Below are 27,725 nucleotides of genomic sequence, written 5' to 3'. Positions count from 1 at the left end.
TCTGCCATATTTTTCCGCCCGTTTAGACTTTCCCTCGCCCCCACTATCTGCCCCTGGGTCTCCGAGGATGTTGGAACCCGGAATCCCACTAACGACTGGAATCCATAATCCAAGTCTCTCTTGGATTCCCTTACCTGGGGCGATCATTTACATCCTAGGCCTTACGAGACAATACTACCCTTTGTTTTCCCAATACGAAAACGAGTTAATACGGTCCGAGTTCTCTTAGCATGCGTGGCAGTCGTTTCCGTTTACTTTAGAGCCAAGCAGGCAAGCACGAGAGACGCGCTCACGCGTAAGGACATTGGGCAAAAGGACACGGAAATGATTGCTCCGCACGTTAGAGTTCTCCTAAAATATAAAGTGACATATATACTTTTAAAGATAAAATAGTTTCTGTGACATCTTTTCCAAAAAAAATGGCATCCCCTCTTATAGCCTACAGATTTTTGAGTCCGTATCAATATCCTCTGGCTCCGGTTCCGTGGTGTAGCTTCAATTCACTTTGTTTGATAAAAAAAGAATACTACATACTTCGCTTGCATTTAACCTAAACAAAGCTTAAATCATCGACATATAACATCACATGACAAGTTCGTCTTCGTTGTTTTTTTTCAATTCCGCGGGGAGACCCGAAGCACGATTTTTCCAGGAGGGCAAGTGAGAACAGAAGTTGTATTAACATACAATGGTGCCTGCAAAAAAAAGAGAAAGTGAAATAATTTCTGAGCAATCCATGGTAAACCAAAACAAGGTAGGAAACTGCTTAAATAACATTTTACCTTTGGAGTCAGGAAAATGAGAGATTATATGGACAGGTGGGTTACCCCACCTAAGCAGGTTACCTCACCTACTTGGGGTCCCCCACCTCCATGTAAACAGGCCCTAAGGGCTTTTTGGATCAATTCAGGTTTCTGGGAAACAAATTAATTTTACAAAGGATTTAGAGGTAAGGCGAGATCTCGGAAACCGGGCCAGCCCTGCGTCAACCGGGCTCATGTGAAGATGCTCTTAAAAAAAGGGAAAATGAAATCAATTGAACGACAACATGCAGATATTTCGAGAAAGGTTGTCGAAAAAAATGTGCACGCGACAATCTCGAAAGGTAGTATGGGATATGATCAATACACTGTTCCCTGACACTGTAGCTGTTGAACCTACTGTCGTTGCTTTCCTTTAGCACTCGCAAACATACGTCCATGGCCTGCCGTGCCATTCTATCCTGACTTTCTTTGAATAACAGTGAATTTAAAACCACCCACAATACCTTTCGGGAGTGTCGCGTGCACTTTGTCCGACAACCTTTCTCGAAATAGCTGTATACATCTAAATCCCATCCACACGGACCTCCATTTTGTCAGTCTTTTCCAACTTGAACTTTTTTAATACTTTCACCAGCGTCAGTTTAATTTCCAACAAGGCAAATCTCATTCCAACACAGTGGCGAGGACCGTAACCAAACGGGTTAAAGGCATACGGATGGCGCTTTGCTTTCTCAGCTTCAGAAAACCTGAAATTTATTTTTAAAAAATAAAAATTTTGTGAAAAAAGAGGAAGAATTAGAAAATTAAACATGACAGAAGGAAGCAAGACATGGCAGCAACTTTCTATAGACCTCTTCGTAACTGCTAAATGCAATTTTAGAAGATTTAGCGCAGCGTAAAAGCGGAGCTTCCGTTAAAACTAACAGTTAACCCTTACCTCCTTAATTAACATGAATAGACTTTGAAAGGCCATATCTGACTTCATAATTCGATGAACTGGATTTTGGGGGTCTCAGCTTTCGTAATAACGAAAACTAACAAGGAGGGGTCTTATGTCTAAGCTCTTTCGGTTTTAAAGGTTTTTCGTTCCCCAATCAAATAAATCGTACATACTCGCGCCAGTTATCAACAAAAACTTTAAAATCCACTGTAATATTCTAACAAAGAAGACTAGAATAGTAACGCTAAAGCGAGGCTGATCCTGGATGAATTAGCACGAGCGCTAGGTCATTTTGCTTCAGATAAATAAACAAAATTAAACTAAAAGTGTACCCTCGCCCCACCCACTTTTCAATATATCGAACGGAAACTGCTTGACGTTGTTATTCATCGTTAGTGCGCTCATCACTTGTAGAATGTGACGTGCGTTGACACCAAACAAGGCTGAGCCTACACACTAAGTAAGTATCATGGTATTTTGGGCAGATAACGCTTAACGCACCTTTCAGGATCAAAGGTTTCAGGCTGTGGCCAAATGTCTGGATCATGATGGATGGAGTAGACTGGTATTAAGATCGGTAAGCCTTTGGGAATGTGCACTCCTTTAATAGTGCAGACCTCATTGCAATCTCTTTGGAGTCTAATAGGAGGTAAAAAGAAGTGAAAGGTTAGGGAATAATACTGTAAGTACAGGAGGAGGGTGTCCTAGGCCCCTGGAAGTAGGTCTTAGGACCTTGAGTTTAAAGTTCTCTCTCTGCGGTCAAATAAGTTAAAAAGTTAGATTGTTATGAAACTTTTTCAAAGCGCAGAGTAAATTGAGTCAATTATAGACGAATATATATGTTGCAGTTAAATTTTTAACGCAGTAAATTTTTATTTTTCTATTGTTGTTGGGTATGGTAATGTATGCTAATGAATTTCAAACAAAGGAAAAACTATAACTGCAACGTATATGCCAGCAGAGGACTTTCGATAGGCCCTGAAAACGTTCTTTAAATCGGTTTTCGCTGGGTAAAAGGACTGTGTCACGGTCGTCTAAGTTATTTTGTTAACAAAGCCAATAACGCGTCGATCCTTAATGGCCATGAACGTTAGCCAAGAAACTACTTTTAAATGAGAGAATCACAGCTCCGTGTCAAACAAATATGTCTCCCAAGCACTGTAAAAAGAAAATGATACAAACAACGAAAAATATACTCTGGTAAACAGTTAGCCTAACAATCTATAATCATCTTTAGCAAGTTTGTCCATCTATGCCCTCCTTTGTATTTTTGGTCTTTTTTCTATCCCTCTTCTTTTCTCAGTTTGGTGAGAGATTTCAGCAAAAACGCTTTGCATGCAACGTGAATACTGATTACCAAGCTGGTTTTAACTAGACCTGGCTCGGGTTGCTCGAAGCATGGTTAGTGCTAACCAGCGTTAAATACCATGGAAACCTATACATTTTGATACCTCTTAACCAACGGTTAGCGCTAACCAGGCTTGAGCAACCGGCCCCTGGCCGCTTACGAGTGTGGCCTCAAGGGGAGCGTCGGATGTATTAGCGAAAAGGATTACTTACACAAATCCCGGGGGATGAATTCTGAGCGTTTCGTTAATAACCATGTCCAGATAAGGCATTTGGTGAAGAACATCATACGATGGTGAGTCCTATAAATCATGTGGAAAACGTTTAAGTGCCACTTGGATAGAAGTATGAGGCTTTCATGCGTAGCAGAACTCATCCCAAGAACTGACAAAAATCATGAATTCGAATTACTCTTCTCTCTCGCTCTACACCTCTTCATAATAGCCGATGATGTTGTTCAGTCACTGAAAATCCTGACCAACCCTCTTGATTTTATCTTCAGCATAACAGGACAAAGTTTGATCCACCTTAGCATTTCACCATTTTCAGTGCAAATCAACTGATTACCGAAAGTACCGAAATACCCACCTCGTCTCCGGGCCACATTTGGTCAATTTCGTCTCTCAGTTGGTCCTGCACTTGCCCATCAAGAGCGAGATGATAACATGCAAATGCCAGAGTGGTACTGGTAGTCTCGTAACCACCAAAAAGAAACACAAGACTTTGGGCCTGAATATCTTCATTGTCAATTTTCTCTCCACCGCTTTCTTCTTTTGCGTCAAGCATTAACTGCAGCAAGTCTTTCCTCTGTGAACAAATACTGTATTTAGATTGAGCCAAAGCTAAAAGCTGAGCTCGCATCAAAACTTAACAGTTGATTGGAAAAAATATAGCCTGCAAGCAAGCTCTTCTATTTGGGTGAGTCATGAAGGGAGCTGCGCGAGAAGGCGCAAGATGGAGAGGTTACTCGCCGGCTAGAAAAAAATAACAAAATTAAAACCATTGTAGATAAAATCGCTGGATAGAAAAATAAACGAAAGGATTAACGCTTGAATAATAGATAATAGTGAATCACTGTAATGTCTTGTACCGGGGGTGGGGGTAGGTGTCTCCAAGAAAATCGGTGGTTCAGTCCTCGTACCAGTATGATGTCATGTCTCGCGTCAGTGACTTTCATAATGGCGAGCAAAGTGTTCATCGGAATTCTCATGGATATACTGTTCCGATTTCTTGGATTTGGCGATGTTAAGATCACTTTTGTCATAGAAAACCAGACCTGCCTGACGTTCGCCCACCTTTTCACGATTAGTGAAAAACTGTATCAATTATGCCCTAGAAATGTCGACAAACTTCAATGTTTAAAACAATTCAGATTAATTTGCTGACATGATCGTCGGCGCAACTTAGTTCAGAGTCAACGGCCCTGAAAGGGGAGTACCGGGTAGTATCCCCAAAATTACTAATAAGCCGTATGTGATATCAAATCTTATTATCCGTGACTTGAAATAATGGAGAAAAGGAAAATGAATCTAAATGTGAGTGTTTACGTTAGAAAAAAAACCTCTCATTGAGATATTATGGTCTATTATTAGAAGTACGCAAGATTGTGAATCTTCACAATTCGTAGACTGATGAAGTTTAACTTTTCATTAATAATTTGTAAAGTTCCAATTTACACTAAAAGGACGGAAATGGACGAAAATTGGTAGACTATTTTTCCATAAGATCGTGGAGATCGAGCGCTTTTCGTTACGGGCAGCCATCTTGGATGAGTGTCAAAACTACCTAGGGGGCGGAGGGCGGTTTGGGCGGGGAAAAAATAGGGCACTGTGAACAGTCTAATAAATTCTTTGTTGCAAAAAAAAAAATCCGCGACCAAGTAAGAATACTCTTTTGGTTGGGGACCTTTTAATTACGACTTCGAAAACAGTTAAAAAGCTTTTGTTGATTCACTCAGCCGGCGTAGACAAACTTACATGAGCTTTACTTTGGCCACTTGCTTTCGTTCTTTCCCTGATAATATCTTCAGCCACTGATCCAATCTCGCGGAAGTTAAACGGGTCTGGTAAGTACTTTGCTAGATAGCCTCTAAAGGGTAACAGCACTATGTGAAATTAAAAAGACGTACAGCAATCAAGCTCCAAGAAATTAAAGAACTCAGCTTGACCTAAAGCTACATTCCTATAACGGCGCGATTTATTTTCTTTGAGGGAGGAAATTTCTCAAACGCTACCACGGATATTCTTAGACTTGCGTGGAACAAAATTACGTTACTTCTATAACCCGTATGTTTGTTAATCTAAAAAACAAAATTAAAAATTGGTTTCGTGGACTTTTTTTTAAAAAAATGTATCTAATGTATTAATAATTTATGAACTGAGTTCGATACGGCAGTAGCGCGACTTGATTTCAAACGTCGTGCTAAAGTCGAATTTAATTCAATCAATTAAGTTCGGCACGGCAGTAGCCCGATGTCTGAAACAGGCCTTATACTGACTCATTAATGCAGAAATAGGGTTCGGTGCCAGAGCCTTCTTCGCTTTTTCAGTGATGGGATCATTCTCGACTGTTTGTGTTTCTGCCTGAACTCCAAATGCTGTTGATAAAATAACCTCCATGGTGAGACTTTGAAACCATCTGTAAATGAAATTTCAAATAAAACATGTGTAAAGAAAGTTTCATGCAATTTGTTTATATGTGCCAGGGTTCTATCTAGGATTTATCATTTGGGGGAGAAGTCCTGAGTGGCCGAAGGCGACAAGCCTCCTCGAGGGGTCCGCCCCCCCCCCCGGAGATTTTTTGAAATCAATATGCACTGAGATGCAATCTGGTGCATTTTGAGACATGTTACAGTGTGTGCACTAACCTCGTCGCGTCTTGATGATTTTTTTGATATAGTTACTTATATACAGTATTGATGACAATATTTTTTTTGGGGGGGGGAAGCTGGGCATTTTGGAGGGGGAGCTTCTACCCCTCAAATACCCTAGATAGAACCCTGTGTGCATTTTCTTAACCGGCTGTAGTAGCTCAGAGGCAAGCTACGTGGGTTCACCCTAAGTGCTCTCTGTAAACTACTAAAATGTATGGTTTTTAAAAAATCATCCCAACAACCTTTCGGCAAAAGTTAAACAGAATTTGGGCAAATAATGAAAGCAAAAGCAGTTCTGTGAGACGGACGTTCAATCATCCGACGTATGCTAGAATGTTGACAAAAAATTTCAATTCACAGTGCTTCTCAAGATCGAATTTCAATTATCGTTCTAAATTTTATAACTCAAGGAAGCTGGAGACTTGTAGAATGGAGTTGTTGAGGTAAATGGTTAATGGTGGATGGAGTGGACTCCGAACCCCTGAAGACGCAGAGGATACAGAATTTAGAATCTGATACCCCTGATACACCAACACAGACATCCTATCCATAACAAAAAACAACAGTCTCAGAAATGTGATCAGGAGCCATTACTTATATTGCTCATGTTTGCTGTTGTCCAAAAACCATAGTTGACAAAGAAAATGCTGTTTGCGGAGTCGAAGCGTCCATACTAACGGGGCCCTTGGATAAATATCGCTTAACTATTAAATGTTGGGACTGAGCAGGTAAAGAGGTCTTCACGACCCAAGATCAGAGTGGTTTCACTGCATTGGTTGTCCATGTAGTCGCCAATGCAACTCTCCGTGGTAACATGATTACTGATTGGAGGGTTAAACTCTACTGTACTTTACGGTCATGCCGAGATTTTTATTAATCTTAATTGCAGTTAAGCGATCTTTTAACATGTCGATTGGCGGAAATCCAAGATGGAGGATATAAGATGTCGGCTGTTTTCGTTACACGACTTGTTGTCATCAATTTTGGTTATTTCATTTTATTTAGATATACCTGTGGAAATCAACAATCTCTCCTGTCATAGAAACTCTATCCATCTTCTTCAAAAGCGTGTCAAGTGCCTCATTCATGAATGGCATCATCTAAAATGACGGATCAAAGAAAAGTGAAAGACTAAGTCAATGCTTAAAGCAATTATGTTCAAGTTTAACGTTCAAATCAAAATTGCAAACAAAAAACTATCCTTTTGAAAGATTTCATCCACACCACAACTCCGGACGTATCCCCGGGGCCGCCGGGACCCTGGAACCTTAGCCTATAGTTGCGTAAATTCAAACTTGCCGATTTCATTTATTTATATATTCTTGAGTGGCAATTCCCGGTTGCCTTAGTCTAGACTAAAATCTTCAACCGATTGATCAATTTCCTGGAAAATGATACCCTATTCTAGACCCAAACACTCTGATTTATATACCCTATCCCAGAAAACAATACCCTTCACAGCAGCACATACCTATATAGCCCATATATGGCAGTACCCTGCCCCCCCCCCCCCCCCCCCAAGGGGGAACACACCATAGTGTCTGTACTCTTTTTGCGTCCGTATTAAACAAAAAAAAAAAAACGTCACGGATGCATGTTTTATAGATATTAGGAATACGCAGACATTTTAACGGGAAAACGTTATTCAATTTGTGAATTGTGACTGTAACAAGTTCATCCTAAAAGAAAATCACGATCATTTATCATACCTTAGTCTCAGACTAAACTATACACTTAAAGTATTTTCTTGAAACACGATACTTTTGGAATCCGTGACTTTACTTCCTAATAAAGCTTTTATTGCTACTCAGCCAGCTGGACTTAATGTTAGATAGAAACTTTAATTGAAAGGTCATTCGCCGTTTCTCTTGGGTTTTTACTGGTAAGATATCCAGTCATTGACAGTGCATGCGCAGACAACCACTGCCCGTAATGCGGGGTTGGCGATAATGAGAGTTTGTACCTTGGGAAACAAAGTGTCGCTAGTGTCCGTATTAACCGGTGTCCGTACTAAGCGGGTTAATTTAGAAAAAGAATTTATGAGCTTTTCGTCAGGACAAACGAAACTGCCCGTTATACACGGGTGTCCTTATTAAGCAAGTGCCCTTAGAGCGGGGGATTCCACTTTCTGTACTGTTTGTTGAATGAGTTAACTCTGTTCAGTCTACGTGCCCCGGCATAACTCACCTGCTTCATTTTAGACGCACTGAAAGTTGGTGTCAAAATGTTCCGTATGTCTTTCCACTTTTGTCCAGTAACCATAGTTAACATTCGATCATAAGGCTTTGGAAAATTAAATATGTCCTGTGTGATACACAAAGGGATGTACAATTTATGAACTACGGACGAGTTGTTGCCTTATCAGACTATTATTTTATAATAATATTATTATCATTATTATTATTATTATTATTATTATTATTATTATAATTATCAATTATTATTGGAAAGACTGAGCACAGAGACCAACGATCGCACAAAGCTTTTTTCGTGATTGCACTTATTTTACATATTAAACAAGAGAGAAACATTCTCTCTTGTGTTAAGACTTTCACCCTCATTATGGCATAAGCTTTTATTTTACTCTTTCCAGGTTTGCAAATTATAACTGATCGCAAATGTTTTGTTAAATACCCAACATCAGTAACTGGTTAATTTAGTGGTGTGAGTGTCGTAAAACGGTTGCTTACAGCAACAGACAGAGAAAGACGACTTAAGTATGAAACTTGCGGTTCTTTTCTTTTCCTTTGTACTTTTGTTTTGTAGGCTCTGTACATTACCCTCTAATTCTGGCACCCTCGTCCCCAGTCGCTCGCGATCAATTTTCGGGGGATATTAGTTCCCATCATCCTTCTCAGGCGCTTCTCGCTTGTCTCTAGCTCTCGCGCTTCGCGCTTGTTTCGTGCTCCCCACTGAGCCTTGGGGAAGCCTGAGGAGGCAGCCTCTAATATACCTCCATTTAACGCATAGATTCCATGTTGCCGTTCGATCACAGATCAAAATGTGGTAAAAACAAAGAAGTGGCACACGAGCCGCAAGCGAGTGTGTTACTGATGTTTTTACCACAATTTGATGTCTTCTGTGATCTATTACTGAACAGACCCGCGGCAAAGTGGAATCTATTTGTCTTATACACATACCCGCCTTGTACCGCTTGAATGTTCGAGGATTTGTGCTAGTTTAGGTATTTTTTAAGTCCCAAACGCTACTCTCCTTTTCTTTTCTTTATCTTACTTGTAAACAGTTTCTTCGAAACGTTTGTCAACGTCTTCACTTGCTCAAAGCAGGATAATGGCAAAAATATTTTGCAAAACAGTGAGTCTCTCGTAGCGATAACACACGATGGCAACTGTTGTGAAGTTTTCTTACATGCAGTTTAGGCATTCTCAAGTTGTCAAGAACTCTTTTTGTTTCCTTTTTTCCATTTTTGTTCTTATAGCTCCTGCTAAACTTTTTAAGAGGCTTTCACCTGCTTAATCCGAAACAATCTCACAAAAATTTTCAAAACCGCGCGCCATGTTGTACAAAACAAAGAAAACAAGTTTACCATGAGGTCATCCATGTATCTGGCCCCAGTCGTTCAAAATGTGGATAGCGCTATCCGATGGATAAACCTCTATCCAGTGGATAGTGCAGTTGGTTTCCAAAATACGTATCCATTGGATAGTGATTTATCCAGTGGATAGCGCTATCCAACGTTTGAACAGCCGGGGCCTGTACTCTAATAGATCATGGGTAACGACTAATCACAGCGCGCGTGGCATTCATATTTTTGTATAAAGTTTTGTGAAAAAAACTAAGTACAAAATGCAAAATAATTCAGTCCAGATAGCAATATAAGTACCTTTCTGTCATGGAATTTAGTGAATTCCTTGACGAGTATTTCCTTCACCATGTCTAGATCACCCACCATCAGAAAAGGCTCACGAAAAAAATACATGCTTTTAGGAAAACAAAAAAAATAATTATGAAAAATAATACACTCATTGCCTAATTCATACATTCAAAACAGATATAGACGTATTGTTTGTCAGTAGGTTTACGTCTAACAGAAAAAAAATTTTTCACGTATGTTTCATCAAGTCAAAACCAACAGCACCCTCGTGACCTTATAGCTAAAAACATAAACTCCTTGTCATGATTAGAAACGTAAACTTGTTTCCTTCTATAAATGTGAAAAGACTACAGTATAGAGGGAAGTTGCGTGGAGGATTGAAATTCCACTGATAAACCTACCCATAGACCTTGCCATATTTTTTATACCATTCCATCTGAAGCCTTGGAACAGAATTAGGCTGTAAAAGGAAATTTCAGAAAAACAAAATTTTACTGTTATGGTCAAATGAGAGTTGTCAAAAAAGGTATCGCTGGCCAGTGTCACATGATTGTATCACAGGCTCAGGTTCATTTTCTTAGGTTGAATTCAGTGTGCTCGCTGCTTACGAAACATTGCCGTAGCAAGGTTAGATTTATTGGGCGGGGGGGCTGCTAGGTGGATCTGGGGACATGCATGCTCCCCTGGAAGATTTTGAACTATAGGGTCTCTAAAATATCATTTTCAGCCTTCGAAAGGGCGTTAATTTCCAGCAATTTTTCTTTGTTGAAGCAGGAGCCGGGTGGTTGAAGCCATAAATAAATAATTTTTGACGCTTTATCGAACCGAGATGAACCCATTGAACCGAAGAGCAGCGTGAAGAGTGTGTCCGCTGACCAGATTAAACGTTCCTGTCAAAATTATTGGGGGAGGGCAGGCCCCCCCGGCCCCTCCCCATGCTACGGCACTGCGGGCAAAAGTTGACATTAAGTCATTTCTTATAAAGATCCCTCGAGAACCTCGCTTTTGGCCTTAGCTAAATTAACCGATAGTAAAAAGCAAACTTATTTTCACTTGAATATACGTGCCTTAACCTATTTAATAAAACGTAATTGAAGGTCTGGGAAAAGGAAACACTTTAGACATCAATTTTAGTTTTATTTCGTTTAAGGCCAGACTTTCATGTTTAATATCCAGAATCCTGGATATCCCACAATCTCTTCTCTTAACAGACTCTGTATGCCATTAACCGCTGATAGGGCAGCCGATCTATTTCGTACTGACGGCAGTCCAATGAGCATTGTCAAAATAAATTGCAACTTACACTGAAGATCATACTTGCTGAATTTCCAAAAATTGGAATCGGCGTTGGTCCAGGTATTCCACGTTTCTTGAATACAGAATATGGTGAGATGTAGTACCTATTTAAAAATATATATATAAATCAAATGAATTAATTTACATGTATCAATTTTGTGGTAACATATTCACAAAGTGGTTCTTCGTCAAATATCCCGAGCATCGTATCGCTGCCAAGTCGTACGTTATAAACAGAGTAAAATTTTTGCAATCCTACGTAAGAAGTCACGGCTCACGCCCAATGCTTGGAACTATGACGTCATTTGTATTTTGTCATGTGTCACGGCCACCACGTCTCTCTGTCACGCAAGCAACTATGTTTTTAGCATGGGAAATTTACTATGGCGTGTTTAGAAATCCCATGAAAATCAAACTGGATTCTCCCAAAGAAATCAGTGCACCCTAAATTTATGGCATTTTTGAACTTTACTGCTACTCTGCCGATGATAATACAAAGGTGATCGGTGATTTATCTCGACAAAGTTAATGTAGTAAAATGTTGGTGTCAACGTTGAATGCACAGCGCAGTGTAAGGATTTTTTTTAAATGAATGAATTGTGAAAATAAAGAAAATACTTATTCTTCTTGACTATTATCGTATCATTAATATCAAGAACAGACTCTGCCACATTTAACAAACCGGTAAATTAGTAGCACCACAAGTCCAATAGCGAGGGTGATCCGGTGGTCGAACGCAATTTCTATCGTTGATAGCAGCAGGTCAACCATTTTTGTAGCGTACACTGAGATTCGTCTCTGGAGGCTACTGACAGTTGTACTAACTGAAGGATCCTATCATCAAGGTCTTACAAAATGCCTGTTTCTTCTTACAGTTAAAGGCACGTTTAGATGAGGAGCTTGAATGAGTGTAGCGTGACTTCATTTGCATTCTGCATTGCAAGTGGTAAATGATAATGTAATCACTCGTCATGCAATAGTTAGACTCAGAAATTGAACACTCTGTATCTTAGTGTATCTGGCAGCATATGTTCCAAGGTAGAATAAAGATTTGAAAAAATGAGGAGATGAGAACGAAAACTTACGGTGTTAAAAATATTTTTGACGCAGCTAATCAGTACAGCTGGTTTTCGTTACTATATTTTGGACGCACATTAACTGCATGTCATATTCCTTCGGGGAAGCTGCTTATATGGAGAGGGGGCAACATGCCATCCGATCGGCTTCCCCCAGGAGTAGGACCCCAGGCCAATCAGGGGGATATAAAATTTGCAGAGCCAAAAGTTGACAATTTCCCACGGGGATGGTGGAATTTAGCAAACAAAGTCCCCTGGTTCAAGTTTTCCTCAATGAAAAATGCCCCTGAGATCTTCCTCATATAACTTGGATTTATTTGATCGAGGAGAATTTTTATGAAAGTTGTTTTTCTCTCAGTTTCCGTAACAGGAATAGAAACATGTGATCTCCAGACTATATTGAAGCAATGCGCATGACAAATTTTACTATAATGATGGACACGTACTTTTTCTTGCAAACGCTTTTCCGATTTGTTTCACGAATGACGAGAAGGATGGCCAACAAAGAAAAGCAGCCGTATTCAACGTTGTGTTTGACCGCCGCATTCTCAAACACTTCATGTGAGGTCATCTCCTCTTCTCTCTATCTGTAGAAATTCGGCGGCTCTAAAACGCGTATTCCCTTTTCGAGTTCCCGATATTTATGGCTGGGGAAAGCGATGAATCCTTGTCGCATCCAACTGGTTGACGTCCGCGATTTTACCCAATTTTGAATTCCCTCACCCTGTTCCTTTCAATTTAAAACAATGTCGTTAATTTTCCCCTTCCTAGGGCAAAGAAACCAATCTATCCCCTTGTTTTTCCCAACATTTTGCCCTGGTTGGCCCAAGGGCATACCCCAGGGGGAAGCTGATTACATGTGCATAAACGACGTATACGAACGAACGAACGAACGTTAACGAATATCCGTTATTTTAACACGATCAGTATAAATGCAATAAAGATTCTTGAGGGTTCGTGTATTTAAAAATACAAGATGAGTTGAAGGGGTAATTTTAGTCGTATTCATTCACCCTAAAAAAACGTAGCAGGCACTTGTTACCGGCAGTGGACGGCCACATTCTTTTTTTTGTGCTGGGCACTTCTAAAGTGACTTAAAAACGTTGGAAAAAGATAATGAACAAAAAGTAGTGGATAAAACAACAGAAGGAAAGTTGAATATATTTACAGGTTAGGGTTCGGTTCGTATTGGACTTATTCGATTTGTTTATTTCCGGTTTTTTCAGAGCGTTTTGAGTTGACGTGTGTTCCAGCTGGGTTTGGCACATACCGAAAGTCCATGGTCATGATGTTCTGCCATCCTAGATTATGTGGGAGGGAATTACCCCCACCAATAGCATTTACCACCCCTTCCCAGATTCACAGTTCACCACATGTTTAAAGATATGTTTATCTCTATAAGTTCTACTTAAAAAAGAAAACGACAGTAAAGCAAACCAAAATTATCTTTATTATTTAAGGTACGCCCCCTTCAGAAGTAGGTTTGACGAAAAACGTCGCTCCCAAGGACGAGATAGATTATATATGCACAGGAGTTTCTTGACCGCCGAAACAGAGGTCTCCAAGAGTCATGATCCCAAAGACGATCATTTGCTACTGACTTTTGAGGCTACCAATTGATTTACAAATGAAAATGCGATGGAAAGTTTCATTAACCAACATAACAAACAGATGACCAGTTTTAAAGAAATCTCGGTAAGGTCTTGTTTAGTATAATAAACAGCAAAAAATTCACTTAATAGTTATTACTGGGATGAAAAAAACAACCCACATATCGTGACGCTAATACTGGTTTCCCCGTGAGAAACGAGCACAGAACACGCGCACGCGTCACTACCCTGATCTAGGTTGTGTTCCTGATTGGTTGAAATTTTCTTTATCTAATCAGAAGTACAGTATCCACATCTTGGTAGTGACGCCTTATTAGTATGCAAGTCGTTTCGCGGGGAAACCAGTGGTGCGGTCGAGAAATGTCTGCTTTTTCTCAGGCAAAGTAAACACAGCAGTTATACATCGTCAGTTTTCACAATTCTCTTCTTAAGTTAAGTAGGTCGTAGCAACATTCTTTTAATCCCGCGGTGAGACCCGTAGCATGATTTTTCCCGGGGGACAAGTAAGCACAGCGCCAACAATAAAATTCAGTGGCACCTGCAAATGAAGGGGAAAAACTTCAGTTGTCTCTGAGCAACCCATAATCAACCGAAAATACTCGCTATATTCGATGTAGTTGATTTCTTTCACCCTGAGTGTGGTTCAGAGTGGTTAAAAACATTGTGCGTCAATTCGCCGAACCGTGCATCTTGCATTTATATAGGTAAAGGAATCATATGAGTACCAAAGTACTATCTATGGCACGTTTGTTAGATGTCCAAGGGCACAAAAAACAAACTTACAGTTCTACATACTGTACCAGGGATTAATTTCACTTGAATACGCTTCGGAGGCGTAAATACAGTAGATTCAAAAACATAATAAATAAAGGAAACGTCACAGAGTAACTCAGTCAAGTAGGACTTTTCTGCTTTTACCACGCGTAACTAACAAATAACTAAGCAAACCAGGAAAGAGAAAATAACGTGGGCTGCAAAAAAGTTGGGAATAAGTTAAAGGAGGGAAAAAATCCTGCCACCTCTCCCTCAATGTACATCGAACGCCGCACGTCTTTCCCTGACAAGCTCGCAGTCTACATAATTATATAATTTATTCCCTTTAACAAGTTGTGCTACAAAACAAAAATATATTTCTGAAGCTTTGCAATTTAAATGGGTTTATCATACTTACCGCCGTTTTTTCTGTCCTTTCTAACTTGTATTTCTTTAACAATTTCGCCACCGTCAGTTTAATTTCCAACAAAGCAAATCTCATTCCAACACAGTTGCGAGGACCGTAACCAAACGGCATGAAGGCATACGGATGGCGCTTTGATTTCTCGGCTTCAGAGAACCTGAAATGGAAAAATAGTAGGTAGAATGTACAACCACAGATAGTCAATAGCGAATTCAAGCTAAATCCGCAAGGAACTGTCTTGCATTTTTTTATTACTTTTAATTTACCTTTCAGGATCGAACTTTTCAGGCTCTGGCCAAATGTCCGGATCATGATGAATGGGATAAACTGGTATTATAATCGGTAAGCCTTTGGGAATGTGCACTCCTTTAATAGTGCAGGCCTCGTTACAATCTCTTTGGAGGCTAATGGGAGGTAAAAATGAGTGAAAGGTTAGGGAATAATACTGTAAGTACAGGAGGAGGGTGGGTTAGGGCCCTGAAGTAAGTCTTAGGACCTTGAGTTTAAAGTTCTCTCTCTGCTACTAGCTGAAGCTGTTCTCGGTGCTTGGTTAGCCTGTGTCATCCGCCCCAGTCTCCCCAGAAAAATATCGGGGAGAACTCTCACTTCCGGGTTTTTTTTGAGGACAAAGTGGGGAGGTTGGTGGGGGGGGGGGAGGGTAGGAAGCACACTTCTTGGTAATCTCGAGCTCAACTCCTAGGTCACGCTTGTAGTTAGCCAATCGTATTTAGATTATTTTACATGTCACCCACCCAAAAACCACCCAAATGGTCCCACTCTAGGATTGAATGACGTATACAGCTATTTCGAGAAAGGTTGTCGGAAAAAATTGCCCACGCGACAATCCCGAAAGGTAATATGGGATACGATCATTCACTGTTCCTGACACTGCAGCTAGCTGTCGAAGCTACTTTTGTTACTTTCCTTTAGCACTCGCAAACATTTGACATCCATGGCTTCTCGTCCCATTCTCTCAAATTTCTTTGAAGAACAGTGAACGCAAAACCACCCACAATACCTTTCGGGATTGTCGCGTGCACTTTTTCCGACAACCAGTTCTTGAAATACCTGTATTTAAGGAACTTAAAAGGGCTATGTCAGCTGGAGAGCATGCATTCACGCTGAGGTTATGCAAATTACTCATTGTTTAGATAGATAAAATCACCGACAGAACTTGAAAAGGTCGGGCCGACGTTTTCAAGTTTGGGGTGACAAATTAGCCCCTTAAACCTTTCCGGGGGCTTCTAGTATTATATAATAAATATATCATAAGCCTTTCCTAATTGCATGTAGGAAGCGTGGGGCTTTCGTAAACATTTTAAAGATCTTTTTCATAAGATCTCTAATCAGCCTCCCGTTCGTTTTTCACAGGAAAATAGTTACTTACAGAAATCCCGGAGGATAAATTCTCAGTGTTTCGTTGATAACCATGTCAAGATAAGGCATTTGGTGAAGAACGTCATAGGATGGTGATTCCTACAAATTTAACAGGATAACAACAATTTTATTTTCTATGCTGCTATATAATATAAAAAGTGAGTTTTTTATTCTCCTGTGACGAGTTTACCAGTCGATTTTTCTGGTTCTTCTGATGAAAATCTCTCTGACCCTATAGTCTTGGCTTCAAATCGATAAAATAAAATAAATTGGTCTCCAATTTTAGTAAGTATTTTCACTCTGAATTTCGTGGTTGAAAATAGGCTGCCTTGAAGTAAAGGTTAATCGATTATCATGTAGAAATTTAACATCAAGGGAAAACAAAAGGTTTTATGGATTCTTCCCAGCGCAAATGAGATCATTCCAATCATCTAGTGAAAAAAGGCAACTTCAGAAATGACCTACCTCGTCTCCAGGCCACATAAGGTCAATTTCATCCCTCAGTTTGTCCTGGACATGCGTATTAACGGCGAGATGATAACAAAGAAATCCCAGAGTGGTACTGGAAGTTTCATAACCCGCAAGAAGGAACACAAGAGTTTGGGCCTGGATATCTTCATTGTCAAGTTTTTCGCCTCCAGTTTCATCTTTTGCATCAAGCATCAGCTGTAGCAAGTCTTTTCGCTGCGAACAAAATATAATGCAAAGACTTTAACTATTTAAGCACAAAGAGTACCCCTTTTTATACAGCAAAAGTTTGAGAGTAAATTAAAACAACGCGTTCCCTGACGTCATTGATAAGAGAAAAACAACACATTTCAAACAGGCAATAAATACATATAGTTTACATTTCAAATGCAATTCATCCTTTGCATTTGTATTTAGCTCTGCATATTTTATGCATTGAGCACTCCTAGGATAGGCTGGTGAAACAATATTTTTTATTGTGTATTCAATTTATAGTTTAAATTTCCATTGTTTACACTGACATTGCATAGCAAACGATAATTTTGTTGGTTACTGGGTGTTGGCATTTACGTCACGTTTAGCTTTTGAACCGTACGTTAGGTTATTATTATTATTTTTTTTTGTGATGTTCACGCGACTTTTCCGTGAAGAATGAAATAACGCTTTCATTAGCAAACACTTGATAAAACAAGAAAAGGGTGCAAATGTAGAAGAGAAATAAGTAACTATAATTCATGAAAAACAAAGTATAAGCGAAGTTTCGTATCGAGTCGTAGCTAAAAAAGAGCAGTGATCTAATCTTCACAGCCTGTCTGTTAGATATCTTATATTTTTGACAAAGCAGCAAAAATAATAAGTTGACTCTTACGTTTAGTTTGCTGTGGCCATTAGCTTTGGTTCTTTCAGTGATAATATCTTCGGCTACCTTTCCAATCCCGTTGAAGTTTAAAGGATCAGGTAGGCACTTGCCTATCAGGTTTCCAAATGGTAATAGCACTATAAAAAAATCAGCACAGTGATTCAGTTGTGATATTTTATTTTTGCAATGTCTTTGGTATAGGTAATCATACGACTTCGAGTTTAATTTGCAATTTAGTTATTTGAAAGAGTGTGTATTTCAAACAGTATAACAATTTGAGCCTTTGAAAAACAGACGTCAAGGTCAAGTATACTCCAGATTGAACGAGGAAAGTCGTATGATAACCCTTCAATAATATACATGAACAAATTTACCAGTCAAAATTAGTGGAATCTGTTTTCAACGGTCACCCTCGACACCTTAGCAATTGCCCGCTTATACCCACGAACCCATCTTATTTGGCTATGTTGATGCTGCGTGATTAACGGCACCTGATTGGTTCTAATATATTTCTATTGTTTACTAGCCAACCACAGTGCTTCCATCTTTGAGATATTTGCATTTTATTTCCTTGTTTTTGCACTGTGTTTACTAAAAACTGCATTGCTCTCGGCCAATCAGATTCTAGAGACATTTTTCGTGTATATATGGGAGAAATTAATTTTTCTACGGGACCCATTTGTCAATGTGGAAGAAAATGAAGTAAATAAATATATTTCAACGTATTTCAAATAAGGAAGAGTACAATTATTTTCCGTTTACCTGTTTCACAATGCAAGAAAAAAAATTAGATATCCTTACTCAATAATGGAAAAATCGGGTTCGGAGCCATAGCCTTTTTTGCCATTTCTGTGACGGGATCATTCTCGACAGTTTGAGTTTCTGACTTGACTCCAAATGCTGTTGATAAAATTACTTCCATCGTAAGACTTTGAAGCCATCTGTAAAATATGAAATGAACGTTTCTTTTTAGTGTTTTAAAGTATTCTGTGTTTTTTTTTGAAAAACAGAAAAATCGCCGTATAATACCAATTAACTCCTTCTAGGGAATGCAAAATGCTCCCTTTATTTTGGAAGGCCATAATCATAAAGTCATTAAAAATACCTTATCTAATGTGGTGAGTCATTCCGAAATTCCCCCGCAACATTTTGGTGTGAGTGATGATACTCATTTTGATAAATTAACACGTGATATAATTATAATTACCAATTGTGGTCATTTGAGTGCTTTTTTGCCTCTTAGGGCCTGTTTACATGGAGGTGGGGGACCCCAGATAGGTGAGGTAACATGTAGTAGGTCACCCCACCTATCACGTAAACGTGATCAAATTAAAATGAGAGATTATATGGACAGGAGGGTTACCCCACCTAAGCGGGTTACCTCACCTTCCCGGGGTGCCCCACCTCCATGTAAACAGGCCCTTAGTTTTCTGACACGATCTATAAAAATTAATGCAAGATATAGCGGCTACTCAGCAAGTAACATGAAGTGATTAAACAATGAGAGGCATTCGCAAAAGCTGAACGATCAGAGTACTTCAAAACTTGAAGGTTATCATCAGTAAACTGTTCAAAGTTTAATAAAATGTCAATACGCTGATACTTTACTGAAAAGTTTACCTAAGAAACTTATCAGTGTTTCAAAACTCGAACTACAGAATCGTGGGTTCCTCATTTTTGCGAAATAATTTCGACGGGCGCGAAGCACTTACAACTAAGAAAACCCAGTTACCTGTGAAAATCAACAATCTCGCCTGTCTTGGAAATCCCGTCCACTTTAAGCAATAACGTATCAAGTGCGTCATTCATAAACGACATCATCTAATAAAAATTGATCACAAAACAGAGACTAAATTAAGGGCAATAATATGCAAGTTTGACCTTCGAATGGATCATTCTCTCTTGACGCAACCCACATATGGCGTCGACATCGGGATTTGAACCCGGGCCACATTGGTGGGGACGAGTGCTCTCACCACTGCGCCATCCCTTGCTTCCCAAGGAGTATAGGCCGAACAAGCCTCTACTGGCTTCTAAACATTCCTAAACGAGTTTATCATAATTTTTTTTCCCTAACTTACTGAAAAAAAGTAAGTTAATTTCAGTCTAGGAGGGCCACCTACCTGCTTCATTTTATGTGCACTGAAGGTTGGTGTCAAAGTGTTCCGTATATCTTTCCATTTCTGACCAGCAACAATAGTAAGCATTCGATCGTAAGGCTTTGGAACTTCTAATACGGCCTGAGTGTGCGACAGATTATTACAGATTATTACTGGATGTCGAACATGTAAAATATTCACAATACATAATTACAAGAACCATCAGCCCCTATGATGCTCACAAGTCCGCAAAGGGACTGGATCCCATTAATGCTTTTAAATTCATTAACGTTTGGACAGATACGTTGTCTAATCCATCAAGACAACTCGCATCACTTCAGCGGCTCCTGGTACGAACACTCAGCCCTCCAAATTAGAACGGGGACACTACTGAGTCCCAAACTCTTTTTTTTTTCCAAAACATTTTTGGCCTGAACCTCTTCTCTGCATTCATATATTCCACAGACACTTTTCTAGAAGTACGAAAAATGCTTACAGTGTTTAAGTTACGCACATGAATCTGAGTTTTCAGCAAAACCTTACAAAGCGAACACATAGGTCCCAGCGGTGCTATCTATCATCGCCTATAGAGCTCGTAATGGGCTACACCTCGCTATTACGGTCAACGGTAATACAGACAGCAGCGAAGATCTAAAGTTTCGGACGTTTTAAAGGGAATACAACTTCCGCTACTACAGAATATGTCTCCATTACAGCTTACAGCTTTTACGGACACTTTCCAGGGTACCGAAAGTATCGTTCCCGCCGTTATTCAGATTTTTCTGTCTTTCGCCGTGCCGGACACCGAGCTCCATCTTCCAACAGTAAGATTTTCCTGTGATGTATCTGAGGATTGTCGCTGTCAAGGGCACTATAACTTGCAGTCCCGAGGTTCTTTGCAATATTGGGAGTTGTCTATATCTACTAAGTGTTTAGTCTAGGCCGATATTTAAAAACACTATACAGCAGATCCAGAGGAACGGGACTCACAAGGCCCTATGGCCTCCCACGCCGACGTTCTTTTGGCTCTTCAAGTAATCCCTCCAACGAGAAGAGGGTGGGGGGCAGGAACGTACGTGGGACAGGAGCGGGTGACGAACCCCTAAGAACGTCTGCGTGGGAGGCTAAAGGCCCTCCGCCTTGCAACACGCTGCACGTTGGTGTTATCACTTTGCACACAGGTACAAGTTAAGGTGATTAAAAAAAGACGCACACCATCTAAAATAAACACAGGTTAAGTACCTTTCTGTCATGGAACTTTGGGAATTCCTTGACGAGGATTTCCTTTACCATATCTAGGTCACCCACGACCAGAAAAGGCTCACGGAATAAATAAGAGCTATTAAGAAGAAAAATTGTAGTAATAAATAGCACGATTCATTCAAAAAAAGATGTGGACAATGGCTACAGCACCCTCAATGACGGCAGCCAAAGAAAGACGGTATTGCACAACTCTACAATAAATCAGTTACTCGCTTCTCTTGATTATCAACAGCAAACTTAATTAAGAGGATTCGAAAACGCAAACACTCTTTTCTACAGGGGCTTTAAGAATACTAAGAATTACTTATTCGTAAGTGAAGGACGGAACCTACCTCTCCTTAACCCGTTAAGTCTGGTGATCAACATCAATTTTCTCTTAACAATACCCATACATTGTTAAGAGATTAGGTTATGAGAATTAATAAATTGAAAATGATCATGAAAGAGAAAATGCCTTGATCTTTTGTCAAATTCTCTCAAAACATTCCTTGTGGAAATGTATAGAGATCAGTTTGGAGAATTTGTGCGCGGATATTGGGGCTTAAAGGGTTAATGAGGCCATCAGAACATAGATTCATATTTTCACTAAATGAAAAAGTGCTGAAATTGCTTCCAATCTGATAGCTTACTAAAAAGCACCACACCTCTCACCATTAATTACCAGATGGGTTGAAGGTTTTTAGAACAATCCACGATACTAGAAGAAGTGGACAGTACTTAATGTTCCCCAAAGAGAGAACTAAGATTGCACGGAAGTCTTTTTATTTTAATGGATCAAAACTTTTTTTTCATCAGTTGTATTTTTGAATTTGATAGATCGCGAGCTTTTTAGTTACTAGTCAAGTTTTATCACTTTAGTTTTTAAAGTATTTTTAATTGTTGTATTTTAGCCTTTTAATGTATTTTAAATGCTGTGTGTTAAGTTGGTTGTTTTAATTTTTCCAGAACCCTCATTGATATAAGAATTTTATGTTGAGGAGGTTAACCTGGCTAAAGAACATTTATTATTATTATTATCATTATCATTATCACTATCATTATCATTATCATTATCATTATCATTATCGGCATTATCATTGTCATCATCATCACCATCATCATCATTATTATTATTAGTAGTAGTAAGATCCAATACCAAAAATGTCCTAGATCTACTTAATATCCTTAGCCGAGTTGTTCAAAGCCGGGTTAAGATAACCCAGGGTTAGTGCGAGATTTGAATTCAGATTTGAAAGCTTAAAAAGCATTTCAGTTTTAATTCTTTTTGTCTACAAGTTGATGATTGAAAGCTCTAAATATAACAGAGAAAATTATCCGAGAAAAAGCTTTTGAACTGCACAAGAAAGAGAAACCCGGGTTAAATTTAACCCCGGGTTAAGCGCTAATCGGCCTTCGAACAACTGGGCCCTTGTCAGTAACTGAAGTGATCGAAGGAAATGAAAAAAAACTGATATACATACCCATAGACCTTGCCATATTTTTTATATCGTTCCAAAGTTTGTAGTGGTCCCTTGTGAGGCTATAAAGAAAAATTCAGCAGGATTCCATTTTAACCACTGATTTAAAAGATTATCCCCTTGTTATGGTAGCAACAAGCCCGCTCGTAATTAAGCAAGTTCAACTTACATTAAAGAGCATGACTGCTGAAGTTCCGAAAAATGGAATGGGTGTTGGTCCAGGGATTCCAAGTTTCTTGAATACAGTGTACGGTGCGATGCAGTACCTAAAAATTCAAGGAAATAAAAGTGATCATGACTGAAAGTAAAACGTTTGGAAGAAAACAAGGGGGATTTCCACAACCGTCAAGACTCCTCTTATATGACACGTCAAAAAGTTCAGACAGAAACTCTACGCAGTGATAAACTCCACAGTATGACTGACGCAGTTGATTGTCTTGAACCCATTTTTTGAGCTTTTGGAAAATGCTTTCCTTTAAATTTTTCTGATCTTGCCTGCTGAGAATTGTCTCTCAGCAAATTTTTATGGGACCTTTCTTTCGGAATTTTATTTTGAGAAGGGAAAATTTTTAGATCAGCTCCCTTGGGTTGCCTCAACTGATTAAACTGAAAACACCAAGCTGAGAACCAACCGTACGGCAATGTATGATAATAGAGATCTTACGATTGTGCTTTTTCGTCATTTTCGGCGAACTGCAAACGTCAACTTAGAAGTCACGTAACCAGGGCCTTCCGTCAGGTTTGCGGTTTGAGGTTCACGTTTGTACGGCAAGACCATGCTCCAGAGGTAAGTGATTTTACCGCAAGGTTTTTTGCACCCTAATTTCTCACGCGGTTGCCTAGAATCAGCTATTTGTTCATACTGATAACGTATCTTTCTCATCCGAAAAATGTCTATAAAATATTAACAGTCGTAACTTTTCTCGGGACTACAGATCCAGATCAATCGATAAACCGATAATCGATATCAATCATCGTTAAATATCGATTTCCGATAGAGATCGATAACGATTGATTAAATCGATTGTTATCGATTACTATCGGTTATTATCGGAAAAGATTTTTAGAACTTCAACTTTTTAAACAAGATGTTTTCTGTCCGGTATTATTGAGTCATTCAGCCGTGATATTATGCCGTTCTTTTGATTGATAAAATACTTTACTAAAGAGACTTGTATACACACTGAAATAACAGCTTTCGCCGGACTAAGTACGACCCCTTATGCCAAAAGATGGTCGCGATCTGGAGGACTTTCATGCCCCCGTTTGAGAGCGAGATTGCAAGGAAAGAAATGTGCAGTCGATGGCGCAGGATGTTATGGACCAAAAAAAAACAAACAAACAAACAAAAAAGTCAACAATAAAATGTGTAAGCTGAAGCCGGTCTCGTCGGTGTTGTTTGTTGAATAGGATCGTCATGTTCAGAATATCTGAACCATATACTCTTTAAGACTATTGCTTTTCATTTATTATCGATTACCATCGATTGTTATCGATTTTTGTTAATCGATCACAATCGATAAATTAATTTTTCTGAGACTTCGATTTCTATCGATTTCCGATATCGATTGGTAACAATCAACGGATTAAATCGATTATATCGCATAATTTCTGATATCGATTTCTATTGATTAACTACGCCTAGCCTGCGAACAGCGCACGTATTTTAACTACGCCTGGATATATTGCTGATATTGCTGAACTAAGAGATTCTTCAATGCGGAACAACTTAATTTGATCTTCCTTTTTTACGAATAGAAATGACACTGTCACTTTCACTTACAAAGTTAAATTCGACAACTAAAACTAAATGAGAAAAAAAAACATGTGGTTCGTTTGCAATTTTAATTGCGCTGGCCTGCAACTCTGTCACGCAATAGTCATGCAAAACGAACTGCATTTGCATTATTCTAAACCATTCTATTTACACATGCCAGAGATGATAACAAAATCTGCTTCGTCAAAAATAAGTACAGAAAACAAAGTTTGCTCTAAATGCGTAATTTTTCGGTACCTTAAAACTTAATTCCATCCTACCTCAAACTGAACTCCAACTCAAACACAACTGTAACTCGCTAAATAGCCGCAGGGGATCGGATTGTGAGCCCAAGCGACAGACAACACAATTTGTCTTTTCTTTACTCATCGTGGCGTTTCATGTGTAATTTTTGAAGAAACGTTCTGTAGCATCGTACACACGTACCTGTGAATGAGTAGGACCAACAGACCGATTGCGAGTGTGATCCAGTGGTCGATCATGAATTCTATCGCTAAGTGCAGAAGGTCACCCATCTTAAAAGCGTAAACCTGAGATTCGTCTATGAAGGCTGCTGAAAGTAAGATTTTGGCTCCAGAAATCAACAGAAATAAATCCAGCTTTTTCTGCTGAGCTCAACTGGAGTTGTAGGCTCCGTTTTATAGCTGAGGAGTGAGTGAATGCGTGACGTGTTCTATTTGCATTGTAATATCTATTTTTGGCAGCGCATGTAATCTGTCTGACGAATTGTCATGCAATATTTATACACACTTGTCTCATGGTATTTGAGTCTAAAAGGATAACGAAAAAATCATTTCATTTTAGCTACTAGCACCTTTTTCAAGTTGAGTGATTAAAGTTTTAGTTTCAGTTTTTAAAACGTTCACCACATAACCTCTTTCTTGGCTCCAGTTTTTGGGTAGTTGATGTAATCTGCACTGAAAGGAAACACGTCGTACTTAAAACGATCACGCAAAACCTTTACCATAATTGGAATAAAAGTAATACCACTTGAAAGATTCTACTCTACGTGGTTCTCAAATCCTTGATCAATTTCTTTGTTTGGATTATGCAATAGTATATACTGTATTTTAAACAGCAGGATCTTATAGGATCCAGATCGATTTAAGTCAAATCAGAAACAAAAGTACATTACCTTAGCCTGCGTGGCAGGCGTTAGGGCCTGTTGACAAGGAGAAGGGGTTACCCATGTGCTAGGATTACCCTAGCAAGCGGGTTAAAGTTAGCTCTGGTTTATAAGCAAATTCAGTTCACAGGTAGGGTTACCCTATCAACCGGGTCAAATTCAGCTTTGCTGACGTGTTTCGTGGTGCGTGACATTCTTTGTAACGGTCCAAAATTTTAAATAATCTTGAAGTTCTTCTCTGGAAAACACGTTAAATTCACGAATAAAAGGGAAAATATTATCATCGTAGACAGAAAATAACTTTCTATTTTTCAGATGTTTATAATTAAGTTCAGAAATTGGATAATACCGTTCAATACTGGTCAAGCATGACGGTGGAAAGTTGGCCCGGGCCGTGTAGGCGAGTTATCCCTAGCTGAGCGTTTACAAGGCAGGTAGGTTAACCCTCTTGCTACCGCTAGCCCTAGGGTAACCCTACCTGCCTTGTAAACACGTCGTGTGAAAAAAGAAGAAATATGCAATGCAAGGGTAACCCTCTTGTTAGGGCAACTTACCCTTCCTCCTTGTAAACAGGGCCTTAAAAGGGGAAAGGGGGATTTGGGCGCGCGCGAGGGAGCGAAACTTCCTTTCCAACTCTCCCGGATACGGCACTGATCGCCCGGTTTCCCGTATGGGTCACCAAATCTACTGGATAAAATGGACTTTTGTCACTTTTGAGCTCTAGTTTGAAATTTAAAGCCCATTTTTTCCCTCAAAATTCGAGCCTTTTTAATTCATTGTACGGTTTTTGGGACATTTTTGCACGTATTTAGTCACTAGCAAAGATCATTTTGTCATTACAAGACTTCTCATGTAATTTGTAAGACTTCATATAATGTCCTAAGGGACGGACCATTAGAAAACTTATGGGGGGGGGGGGGGGGCGGGCGAAGTACAAAAAAAATATTCGCGCAAGACAAAATTAAATGAAAAAAATTCATGCACGCCAATTAACCCTAAAAAATATTCATGCCACGGCCTAAAAAAAATTCATGCAAGGAATTTGATATCGAAAAAAAATTCTTGCGGCTCAAAAATTCCCCTCCCCCCCATAACTTTTCTAATGGTCCGTCCCTAAGGGGGGAATGGGGGATCGGGTGGGGCTGTTGACATTCGAGGGGGGAAGAGGGTGAAGTGCAAAATAGCGAGTCTGGGCTCCAGATTTTTAGATCTCCCGGGGCGGGCATCTCTGCAAACGCATGCATTGTCCTCGCCAGTAGTCTGAGTCTGCCCTGCGGAATTTATCGGAATTTATCCATTGTCATCGAATGGTGAAACTTGACAAACTTTATTTGTCGAGGATAGACAATTTCTCAGCTCGCTGACCGGCGAGAGAGCGGGATGATCTCATGTGTAATGTTACAACCGTGACGTACCACTATTGTTCGTAACACTGTCTGCTAATGGTGTGTGTCTAAAGATCGTGGCAGTTATCGATTAATTGCAGAATGTGGAATCCACTCGTGCGTTTAACTTGTCTGGCTTATTAGGATAACAGAACGTTTAACGAAGGACTATGATAACAAAGTCACCAATAAAACGAAAGTTTCTTTCCCATGTGGAAATCTGACTGCTAAACTTGCTAAGGGCCGATGTCCATTTGCAATTACAAAAAGAACCCGATAAAAACCGATTGATGCGAACAGGTGACAGAACGAAACTCCTTCGCTGATAGCTCAAGATTAACAAGATAATTAATCTTCAAAACCAATTGAGTCTGATCTATTCAGAAAAAAATAATATATGTGGAATTTTCAACAAGCACTGGCAAAATATGCCAGCGATCACTGGGTTACAATCCTTATTGTTTTGCTGACTCTACTTAATTTGCAGGTTTGTGCTTAGTGATTCTATAGTACTATCGTTGTTCTTTGTTTTGTCACTATATCAAAAACAGTTTATATTAGTTCTATTAGTTGTTTCTGTTTCTGATTTCATGAATGTTGAATTCATGACGAATATCAGTAGATATTGGTCACAAATCACTTCCTCGTCACGAAAGGTTCACTACATAGGAAGTTATTTCTTTAAATACACTTTGTGATATACTGTATTCGTATTATATACTGAAACGTTGATTGACACTCTCTTCTCATTATTCCCTTGAGAAATGGTTTTTTACGTACTTTTTCATTCTTTTCTTAGCCTTTGTAATGTTATTTTTATAGGCGAATCTTTGCTGACGTCATTGTTTACTTTTTTCCTCATTAGCATACGACTTAACTCATAGAAGCCTGGCTGTATATATGAATTAAATGCAAAAGTCGAAAGAGCTGATAAAGTTGGGCAATTTGTGCAATTTTCGGCTCTTTGAGAGCAATATTGAAAGAAATATCAGCCACC

General features: G+C 39.3%; 2 protein-coding genes across 5 annotated transcripts; both read right to left on the bottom strand.

Moving 5' to 3' along the window:
- Window positions 1-102: 102 nt before the first annotated feature.
- LOC140934018 (cytochrome P450 3A2-like) lies at window positions 103-12,157 on the bottom strand. Its single transcript, XM_073383703.1, has 13 exons — window positions 11,737-12,157; window positions 11,062-11,158; window positions 10,160-10,218; window positions 9,768-9,864; window positions 8,111-8,227; window positions 6,935-7,023; window positions 5,549-5,688; window positions 5,028-5,155; window positions 3,640-3,858; window positions 3,265-3,353; window positions 2,206-2,343; window positions 1,348-1,510; window positions 103-695 (listed from the first exon to the last, which is right to left on the bottom strand). The coding sequence occupies exons 1-13, from the start codon at window positions 11,823-11,825 to the stop codon at window positions 615-617; spliced, it is 1,506 nt and encodes a 501-aa protein (XP_073239804.1). The 5' UTR covers window positions 11,826-12,157; the 3' UTR covers window positions 103-614.
- A 1,919-nt stretch (window positions 12,158-14,076) lies between these two features.
- On the bottom strand, window positions 14,077-25,474 carry LOC140935490 (cytochrome P450 3A29-like). Of its 4 annotated transcripts, none has more exons than XM_073385034.1 (13): window positions 25,353-25,474; window positions 22,610-22,706; window positions 22,444-22,502; window positions 20,963-21,059; window positions 19,745-19,861; window positions 19,354-19,442; window positions 18,423-18,562; window positions 17,631-17,758; window positions 16,760-16,978; window positions 16,305-16,393; window positions 15,184-15,321; window positions 14,912-15,074; window positions 14,078-14,278 (listed from the first exon to the last, which is right to left on the bottom strand). In XM_073385034.1, exons 2-13 carry the CDS (start codon window positions 22,619-22,621, stop codon window positions 14,198-14,200), a joined length of 1,332 nt encoding a protein of 443 aa, XP_073241135.1. In that variant the 5' UTR covers window positions 22,622-22,706; window positions 25,353-25,474; the 3' UTR covers window positions 14,078-14,197. The 4 variants fall into 4 exon arrangements, with proteins under 4 accessions (XP_073241136.1, XP_073241135.1, XP_073241133.1 ...); XM_073385032.1 differs by lacking the exon at window positions 25,353-25,474 and adding an exon at window positions 24,644-24,806; XM_073385035.1 differs by lacking the exons at window positions 16,760-16,978; window positions 25,353-25,474 and adding an exon at window positions 24,644-24,806 and having other exon boundaries at window positions 14,077-14,278.
- Window positions 25,475-27,725: the final 2,251 nt, after the last annotated feature.

The sequence above is a fragment of the Porites lutea genome, chromosome 4 (genome assembly GCF_958299795.1).
Source record: "Porites lutea chromosome 4, jaPorLute2.1, whole genome shotgun sequence".
NCBI lineage: Eukaryota > Metazoa > Cnidaria > Anthozoa > Scleractinia > Poritidae > Porites > Porites lutea.
The sequence above is the reverse complement of the archived record's forward strand: the minus strand, read 5'-3'. Positions and strand labels throughout refer to the sequence as shown.

Bases quoted from the DNA above. Each gene is read 5' to 3' on its own strand.
- LOC140935490 (XM_073385032.1), bottom strand. From the start codon at position 24,732: ATGGGTGACCTTCTGCACTTAGCGATAGAATTCATGATCGACCACTGG. The intron at 16,979-17,630 runs GTAAGAGTCAAC...TTTTGTTCGCAG, and splicing joins ATGGCCACAGCAAACTAAAC to CGAAAAGACTTGCTACAGCT. The intron at 14,279-14,911 runs GTAAGTATGATA...CTTCATTTGCAG, and splicing joins AAAGGACAGAAAAAACGGCG to GTGCCACTGAATTTTATTGT.
- LOC140934018 (XM_073383703.1), bottom strand. From the start codon at position 11,825: ATGGTTGACCTGCTGCTATCAACGATAGAAATTGCGTTCGACCACCGG. The intron at 5,689-6,934 runs GTATATCTAAAT...TTTCATTTACAG, and splicing joins GAGATTGTTGATTTCCACAG to ATGGTTTCAAAGTCTCACCA. The intron at 3,859-5,027 runs GTAAGTTTGTCT...ATTTGTTCACAG, and splicing joins GTGGCCAAAGTAAAGCTCAT to AGGAAAGACTTGCTGCAGTT.